The sequence below is a fragment of the Cuculus canorus genome, chromosome 24 (genome assembly GCF_017976375.1).
Source record: "Cuculus canorus isolate bCucCan1 chromosome 24, bCucCan1.pri, whole genome shotgun sequence".
Lineage (NCBI taxonomy): Eukaryota > Metazoa > Chordata > Aves > Cuculiformes > Cuculidae > Cuculus > Cuculus canorus.
Genome location: NC_071424.1, coordinates 5394219 through 5403670, shown reverse-complemented (window position 1 = coordinate 5403670; position 9452 = coordinate 5394219). Strand labels below are relative to the sequence as shown.

The following is a 9452-nucleotide window of genomic DNA, read 5'->3' as shown; positions in this document are numbered from 1 at the left end:
TGATGGAGAAATGTTTCCTAATGTCCAGTCTGACCCTCCCGTGGTGCATCTTGAGGCCATTCCCCTTTGTTCTATCACCTGTCACTTGGGAGAAGAGACCAACACCCACCTCTCCACAACCTCCTTTCAGGCAGTTGTAGACAGCGATGAGGTCTCCCCTCAGCCTCCTCCAGGCTAAACAACCTCAGGTCCCTCACTGCCTCTCCACTTGTTCTCCAGCCCCTTCCCAGCTCTGTTCCCATCTCTGGATGCGCTCCAGGACCTCAATGTCCTTGCAGTGAGGGACCCAAAACTGACCTCAGGATTTGAGGTGCAGCCTCACCAGAGAGCTCTGAGGGATGGAAATGTGATTCCCTGCTTATCCCACATGTGTGGAGATCTTGGCAAAAGAGGGGTTTGCTTCATTTTTCACAGGAAGGGTCATAAGGCCCTGGCAGAGGCTGTCCAGGGAGGTGGTTGATTCTCCATCCCTGCAGGGATTTAAAAGATAGGTGGACGAGGTGCTCAGGGACATGGTTTAGTGGCAGATAGGAACGGTTGGACTCAATCTAAGAGGTCTTTTTCCAACCTGGTGATTCTATGATTTATTTACATTCCTACCAAAAAAGAAAGAAAAAAGAAAGAAAAAAGAAAAAGCAAACATAATGCAGAGAGTGAGAAAGGTTTTTATTAACAACAACATCAAGGAGTTTGTGGGGTTAATCACGCAAACGGCTTTGGCACATGCATAGCGGCAATAGAGGAATTTCAGGATCTAAACCAGTGTTTATGGTCCCTACATGACGGAAACACTGAGATTTGTAATGCAGGTGACAGATTTAATGTCTGAAAGGCTCGTTTTCCAATTAAACTGGAGCGTGGTTTGCTCAGACAAAGCCAATTGGTTTGATCTGAAAAGGGAACGGCAAAATCCTGCACTGCCTCGTTCAGGAGACCGAGCTGGTGGGATGAGGCCAGTAAAAACCTGATGCACTGTGGGAGCTCTTGGATTCACATGAATAAAGAGATTCACATGAATAAAGAGAAGGTAGGAAGTCTCGAAACAAAAGGGTCGAGCAGGGCCTCTGGGAGCTGATTCTCATCTCTCCCAGCAGCAGAATAAGGAGAACTGTAGAGGGCTTTGGCTGGGAGGATGGGGATCACTGCCAGCTTTTGCCCCTCTGGAAAACCTGAGAGGCTTAGAATATGCCGGAGAAGCAGGAAAAACAAACCTAAAATGTAGGGACAGTCATTGCAGCTGCAGAGCAGGGCAGAACCGCAGGTGGGTGTAAAATGGAAGGGAATCTGTAGGAGGAAGCAACGGCCTCTTCAGGTTGTGCCTTGAGGCTGCAGGAGATGTGCAGATGAACAAACCAACTGCAACTACTGCAAGGGCTACAAGAGCTACCAGGACCTTCAGGTGTTGGTGACAGAGAGGGAGGGCCCTGCTGTGGGGAGGGAGAATTCTGCTCTGTGTAAAACGACCCTCACAATCCCAGTACTCAGGCTGCCTGGCAGGGAGAGCGCCGGGTCTTTGTGGGCTTTATTCAACAGCTACAAGCAATGAATGGAGCAAAAGGACACGGGTTTGATTTGCAGTTCACCTTTGTGCTAGAGCTGTTCCTTACAACGTGGCATGTCTGAAGCAATGGACGGACGGAGCTGGATGGAGACTAGTGGGAAGAGTTCTGTGGCTGAGTGCTGGGATTGCTCTTGCTGCCCAGCTCCTTGATTTGAAGGAGGTCGAAAAGGTCTTGTGGGTTCCAGTGACCCTTTGGGATCTTGTCGTAGCGCAGCAAATCCAGCTGCTTTAACGAGGGGGAGCCGAGCTCTTTTTCTATCAGTTCCATCAGCTGCTTCATCATGCTTGAAGTCTCATCTCTGCGGAGATCTGAGGGATCTTGGCTCTTCTGCGAATCCCACGTGGCATCTGAGAGCGAAATATCCCTGCTGCTGGCTGTGTGCACACTGCCTAAAGCGTTGTGGAGCCACATCAGGCGCTTCAGCCCTTGGAACGCCCTCCCTTTGTCGTGCATGAGCTGATGTTCCGTCACTGCCCTTCTGCTGCCATGGGAAGAAAGAGCAGGTTAGGAACCAAGCGCAGCTGGATCTAAGTTCCTGTGTAAACCGATTTGCATCCATCTGCCTGGGATGTTTCTCTGAGGTCAAGCATTCGTGCAATCCCTTCCCGGGATGTGGAAGGCAGCCCTGTGGTGCCCCTGGCCAGCCTGAGCACTCCCATGTGTTGGCTCTGGCAGCCGCTGAGGCATCCCAGAGGATGGGAATCTGCAACACTGCCATTCCCAACAGGTATACAGTTACCTTGAAAACCCCTTTTTCATGACCTTAGTGTGCTGGGATTGTTGGGGTTGTTTCTTTCCTTCCAGAGCTGTGCATCAGCAGTCATTCAAGTGAAATCAATCGTGTCCATGAAATGAAAACAGATCTGTATTTTCTTCAGAAATACCAAAAATTTTGAGCCAAATATGGCTGGGGAAAGCAGGCTAATTCTGGGATGCAAATATTTCTGCATTTCAGAGTGTTTAGGTAACAGCTGACTGCAGCTATAGACTCCCACTGCAAATTTGGATCTGAATGGGAACCTAAATATGGAATTTTAGTGTATGCCATTTCCATGGCTTGCGTTGAAGCTCCTGATATGGTTTGCTGCGCTGTGCTTAAGAGCATCAGCTGAAATGTGGTACAGATTATGCACCTAAAAAAGCAACCGGTCTGATTTTATACTGCATGGAGGACGATGTAAAATGTTGTCCTATCAAGCACGGAAAATTTTCCTTCCACCATACCCTGAAGTAAATGACAGCAGTGGAGAACGCAGCCCACTAAATCAAAGCATTAAGTAAAAGGGTGATATTACTTACTTTTCAGTGTCTTGACAAGTTGCAAAACAGGCAAAAAAAAGGATTGCCAAAAATGTAACCATCTGCAGAGATCTCTGGGGCAGGACCATTTTCTCTGTGCTCCACGGGACAACAAGCTGACAGCAGGATCAGGAATTTTTCTTTCTCTGTTCCGTCTTTCACCTGACAGAAGGAATTTCAGCCTTTAGACGCTGGTCAAAGCGGAGCACTGTACTGTGGGATATCATTCCAGACCTCCCAGAACACCAGCATGTGGATGTGTAACATCCCCAGTGGAAGGTGAACGGATTTCAGAGTACATTTCCTTCCCAAAAGCCCTAAATCTCCTTTCCCCCTGTTGCCTCTCAACATACTGCTTCTTACTCCAGAGCACTTACACGCACAAGAGATTGTTCCATTTAGGACTGACCTTCCTGATAAAAACTCAGCTGAACTTTAACAGTTAAAGGATCAGGATCGCTGCCTAAGAAACCTGTCACAAAACTCAGCAGGAGTTTGAGACTGGAGCATGCAGATCAAGTTAAAAGGTGTGTACAGCCCCAGGATCCGGACCTTTAACAATACAGCCTTTCGCAGGAGCAGTGCAAGTGCTGACAGCCAAACCTGCCAGCGCACAAGGATGCTATTAGGCTGACACGGTATTTCTTTTCTGGAAGAAGTAGATTTCTGACTTAGGGAAAGGACACCTGGAAAAGGGAATTGTGTCATGATTATTTTCATCCAAGTTATAAGTGCATTCAGTTCTATATGTGCTCCTGGCACTAGTGTGCCTCTATTAACCCATCCTTTCAGCTCCACTGTTCCTGTGTGCCAGGTTTATCCCAGGATTTCTGCCAGGTTTGGACCCTCTTGGCTGTACCCTGCCTTTAGGACTGGCCCAGCCTTTCCCTTTAGTTATCAATTAGCAAATCCTGTATTCATTGTTACATCAAAACCTGAACGGACAACAAAAACAGCTGTTGCAGCATTGAAGTTGTTCCATAAGAACATTAAAGATGCGTTCACCTGTAACTCATTCCTTGAAGAAATACTTATTTTGTGCAGAAGCAGTTTGGGTTAATAAAAAGCTCAGCATCTCCTCAGATGACTTTTCTATATGTTATCTTGAATATTGAATTGTTACTGACTGGATAGAAAGGCAAATTATATCTTTGGTTGTAAAAATTAGGCTTCTTCTTAATAAGCCTACTCCACTAATTTGTGAGTCATTTCCTTGGACAATATGCTCAAGTTAAACTAGACAAGAAAGAACAAATAGGTATTAGTTTCAATTAGAATATTTCTGAATTAAATATAGATCTATACACAAAAATATATGGATATGTACATGCCGTGTGGTATTTTATGTTATGCTAAAGTAGAAGTCCTGCTCAGGCATAATGGCTAAGCTATACTTCCCTATCCTGACGAGCAGTAAATGATGTACTAACTAAAAAGCACTTCCCAGTTACAAAAGGGCCATTACCTACTTACCGATGATCTTGTAGAGATCACGGCAAAGTTCTGATCTGCACAGGTCCCTCTCCTTGCCAGTCCCGTTGCGATGCTCCAGTTGCACCGAGTGCCTTTCGCCTTCTTTTATACCTGCCCAGAAACCACAGAAACAATAGGAATGATCTCCACAGCGCTTTGTGACTAAGACCTTTCCTCCCATGTCAGTGAAATGAGACAGCTCCCTCTCTCCAGCGATAATAAATCTTGGATTCTGAAATGTTCTGTTCAGCTGTGACTAAGGAGAAAATCACAAGTTTGCGGACAGTTTGTTATCGCTTTGCTGTCTCTCCTGTTCTGTGAGAACTTTTTTATTCCAGCACAGTGTTCCTGTGCCCCGAGATGATGGAAAAGGGATATTCAAACCTGTTGTTCCAGGCTTGATCCAGAAAAATATCTCTGGTGTACAAAAGAGATCTCCCTCCTTTGCTGTCCTCATAGATCCACATCTAGGACATTAACACTGCATGAGAGGAATCCAAATCAACAATCCTGGTGAACTCTGCGATGTTAGCTATCACGCAATCAGCATAACGGGGCGGCTACTCAGAGAAAATCTAACTGAGCAGCTGGTGAGCTCCCACTGGGATTAATCATAGTGTCCTGAGTTGGAAGGGACCCACGATGATCATCAAGTGTAACTCCTGTCCCTGCATAAGACAACCCCAAAACTCACACCATGTGTCTGAGGGCATTGGCCAAATGCTTCTGGAGTATTGTCAGCCTCGGTGCCGTGACTGCTTCCCTGGGAGCTGCTCCACTGCTCCACCACCCTCTGGGGCAAGAACCTTCTCCTCATGTCCCACCTAACCCCATGCTGTTCAGTACATGTTCAGTACAAATATCATTTAAATCCATTGATTGTACCGTAGAGAGGTTTGGTTTAAATCTTGGGAACGGTAGAACCTGACTAAACAGTAAAACACAAGTAGTAGCTCAGGCAAAAAGCCCAAATCTTCTACACTTTGCAACCCTAAGAGGGGATGCCGTGCAAGGGTTGGTACTTGCTTTATGGTCTCTAACCAGGTGATTTCAACAGAATTTGAATGTTGAGGATGTGGCCGGACCATTAGGCTGAAGCACTGTTGTGTTCAACAGGACCGGTTCCTATTTCTCAAAGTGAAAGAAAGTGAATGCGTTTGTTATCTCCGAGGAGAAATTCCCTGGAAAGATTGAAAAGGTAATTTGCTTAATGTCAATCAGAAGGTACCGATTCCTTTCACAGAGGCACAGACATACCTTCCTATTAAAGCTACCCGCAGGTGGATGCAGACACATTGTCCCAGTGGAGACAGACCCTATTAGCAGAGCTCACAGAGCCTCATCCGTTCTCGCAGCTTCTATCATCAAATTCCTCTTGTTTTATTCCTCGTGACAGCTTATTTGGAGCCCTGCTATTTCACAGCAATCACATAAGCATTCCTGATTTCATTACACGAGTTCCAATTGTTAAGGAGAGAGTCACTCATTAAAGACAGCAAAGTGTATCACCAATTAAAGATGACATTTGTTAAATGTTGGTAAAACAAGGGCGTGCTTCACATCTTGGTTTCCAGGGCAGCAGTTACACTGAATTATCTACCTGTGAAGCTGAGGTTTCTTGGTTACACCTAAGTTACACTAAGGACTAATAAGCGTTGGCCAAAGCCATGTCCAAAACATCTGCTCTAAGTCATCCTTGAACTTTTCGAGACTCCATTATACAGCAGGTTTTCATTAAATGCAGTTACCAGCATCTCTGATGGAAGAATTAATATCACATTAATTTGAGTGACTGCAGGCAGGACAGAGACGCTGACACGGGATTAGTAAGTGGGTGCTTGAGGCATTCTGTAATGGCCAAACCACATTGCCATGGCCACGCTCTTCCAGTGGATATTTCTACCCAGGGACTGAGAATAAGTCAAGATAACCCTGGATGTGACTTTGTAACACCTCCCTGAGAGGTGTTACAAGGACAGACTACTTCAAAGTTAGGATACATCTTTGAGAAGCAGCCTGCACGAAGATTAGCAGTGCAGAAGGGAAGAGATACTTGCAGGGACTGATTTCCATGATTTGCAATATTTCTAAAGAAAACATAAAACGTATCACAGCCAATAGAATCATAGAATAGTTTGCGTTGGAAGGGACCTTAAAGATCATCCAGTTCCAACCCCCCTGCCATGGGCAGGGACACCTCCCACTGGCTAGGGCTGCCCAAAGCCCATCCAACCTGGCCTGGAACCCCTCCAGGGATGGGGCAGCCACAGCTTCCCCGGGGAACTTGTGCCAGTGCCTCCCTACTCTCATGGTGAAGAAATTCCTCCTTATATCAAGCCTAAATCTGCCCCTCTCCAGCTTATACCTTTTCCCCCTCATCCTATCACCACAGGCTTTTATGAACAGCCCCTCTCCAGCTTTCTTGTAGACCCTTTCAGGTACTGGAAAGTCACTATAAGATCTCCTCTGAGTCTTCTCTTCTCCAGGCTGAAAAAACCCAACTCTCTCAGCCTGTCCTTGTAGGGAAGGTGCTCCAGCCTTTATAGCCTCCTCTGGACTCGTTCCAACAGCTCCATCTCCTTCTGATGTTGGTGATTCCATAACTGGACACAACACTCCAGATGAGGTCTCACAGAGAGGAATAGAAGGGCGGAATCCCCTCCCTCCCTGCTGGCCACGCTGCTTTGGATGCAGCCCAGGACACGGTTGGTTTCTGGGCTGCGAGGGCACATTGGTGGCTCATGTCGAGCTCCTCATTGACCAGCACGCCAAGTCTTTCTTTGCAGGGCTGCTCTCAATCACTTCATGCCCCATCGTGTACTGAAATTGGGGATTGCCCCAACCCAGGTGTACGACCCCCAGGTGTATGACCTTGCACTAACTATACCGCAGCCGCACACACGGTTGTTAACACTTCCAACTCTGATGGGAACGTTCCTAATTTCGCAAGAAGAAATTGTACAAACAGCACCACCGAGTGATATTTTTAGCTGGTATGGATTCATCTCTGCCAGAGCCCTGAAGTGCGTAGCACACGCGAGGAGCTTGTTTTGCCAGGGAAGTAACCAGCAAACCCAGCGGACTGGAGTTTGGTTACCTTGGGGGCCTCCTTCCAAGCACACCTGAAGTCATCAAAGGTTTCAAAGTTGGCTTCAAAGCCTTCCCTCCTTGCTCTCTGGCTTGCTTTTAAAGCATGACTTGGTGATAGAGGGTGCCTTTGCTGTTCCATCACCTTTTTCAGCGGGAGTGTTCGAGTGAGGACGGCTGGGCAAATGAAGGTTTCCCAGGGAGCGATTCTTTTGTTTTGCTTTCCAGTCCTCTTCCCCAGGGAGCCAGGTGGGGGAGGAAGGAATACGGGCTGCAGAGCATGAATGGAAAAAAGGAAAGAAAAAGCCCAGAGGCCCAGTTGAGGGGGGAAGAAGGAATGGGGGAAGGGAACGGAAAGCGAAGCGAATGTACAAAGCAAATAGCCTCCTTAGGGCAAGGGGGTTCCTCTTGCCTGGTGTTAGAATACTTCATCAGACAAAGGCTGGACTGCATCAAGAGACCCCTCATCCGGGTAGGCTGAAGGGCAGCTTCCAGTACGTGGGGAAAAGTACCTGAAAAGCTGTGGAGGGACTTTTTACAAGGGCAGGTACTGATAGGATGAGAGGAATGGCTTTAAATTGGAAAGGGGATACTTTAGGTTAGATATTAGGAAGAAATTCTTCACTATGAGGGTGGGGAGGCCCTGGAATAGGTTGCACAGAGAAGTGGTGGCTGCCCCATCCCTGGAGGGGTTCAAGGCCAGGTTGGATGGGGCTTCAAGCAACCTGATCCAGGGGGGTTGGAACTGGATGGGCTTTGAGGTGCCTTCCAACCCAAACCATTCTGTGATTCTATGACAGAGAGATCCAGGGAACACGCTGTTCTCTGTTATTCACCAGTAACAGGAGCATGAGTTCCAGAAGGCTTTGTGCTTTTCTAATGTAAAAATCTACCTTGTTTTTTTTCTGTCTCTTTCTCCCCTAGCTGCTGTTCACCTGGCAGAGTAAAACTCTGAGCATGAGCTGCTCGATGCGGCTGTGGGAAGGCAGACACCGCCCAGCTGAGAGGAAACTGCCTGACCACACTTGGACGGTAAATGCAGTTCCCCTGGGCTGGTGGCGAGGCAGTTGCCAATGAGTGGCTGCTCTCCCTTCTTGGCCTCCTGAGTGCGAGGAGGAAATGACATCTGGCAGCAGATCCGGAGGCCAGGAAGGCTGTGCCCCACCACACCCACGTCACTCAGCCCCATACGACCACCATCACCCAGCATGACCACTTGAAGCGGACAAAATTCAGCTCCTAGAGAGCAGGCTCCCGGCTTCCCCTCCGTCTGAGTGCTCATAGTTCTGCTGTATCACCCTCCTGTTGCTGGAGGAGACAGTCTTTTGCCGTGCAGAAACTGCGTTGGGGTGGCTGGCTCTAGGGTCAGCATCTGGGCAGTGTGGGCAGTTTGGAATCCTAATCCAATACGTACTGCAATATCCCAGGGAGAACCCCCATCTTCCAGGAGATTAAAATTGGTGTAGAACAGCAGTGAGTCAGGCTCATTGTTCTAATTCTCCATTTTCTGATTTCAAGCCACATTTACAGCAGTGCCTGAGAATCACAGCTCTCTGAACACAGTACCGTCCCTGCAAAACCTGCCTAGAGCCAAGCCGGGGACTGACTCTTTCTTTTTCCTTCCCACAATAGTCTCCAGATGGAATATTTTCTGCATGCAAAACTAATTCAGGTGAAGCTGTGACAAAACCTCTGGTCCCTTGTGGTGCTTCTGTAATGCCCACTGGGCTGTGTGAGCTCACCTCTGGTCTGACATTGCCTGGAGAGGGCTGCTGAGAGCTTGGGCTGAGCCAACACATGATGGAGGGGCTCCCAGGGCCGAGAAGGAGCAGGTCTGCTCTTGCCAGTGGAGAACAGGTCAGGGGCAGCCTAAATCTCGCCTGGGAGCAGGGGAGCCCTGAGGTTGCCCAGGAACCAGAGGTCCTGTCCCTGGACTGGACAGCTTTCTGCTGGAAGGGAGCCCTCGCTGATATCTGTAGGACCAAGAAGGTATTTCTTAAAGAACTTAATTGGACAAAACCTGATCTGGAT

At 47.9% G+C, this 9452-nt stretch overlaps 1 protein-coding gene across 2 annotated transcripts; it reads right to left on the bottom strand.

Moving 5' to 3' along the window:
- Window positions 1-668: 668 nt before the first annotated feature.
- On the bottom strand, window positions 669-7676 carry LOC128854422 (parathyroid hormone 4-like). Of its 2 annotated transcripts, XM_054087708.1 has the most exons (4): window positions 7567-7676; window positions 4335-4445; window positions 2862-3023; window positions 669-2043 (listed from the first exon to the last, which is right to left on the bottom strand). In XM_054087708.1, the coding sequence occupies exons 3-4, from the start codon at window positions 2948-2950 to the stop codon at window positions 1653-1655; spliced, it is 480 nt and encodes a 159-aa protein (XP_053943683.1). In that variant the 5' UTR covers window positions 2951-3023; window positions 4335-4445; window positions 7567-7676; the 3' UTR covers window positions 669-1652. The 2 variants fall into 2 exon arrangements, with proteins under 2 accessions (XP_053943683.1, XP_053943684.1); XM_054087709.1 differs by lacking the exon at window positions 7567-7676 and having other exon boundaries at window positions 4335-4478.
- Window positions 7677-9452: the final 1776 nt, after the last annotated feature.

Coding starts and splice junctions, on each gene's coding strand:
- LOC128854422 (XM_054087708.1), bottom strand. CDS start 2,950: ATGGTCCTGCCCCAGAGATCTCTGCAGATGGTTACATTTTTGGCAATC. Junction 2,044..2,861: donor ACTTGTCAAGACACTGAAAA/GTAAGTAATATC, acceptor TTCCCATGGCAG/CAGAAGGGCAGTGACGGAAC.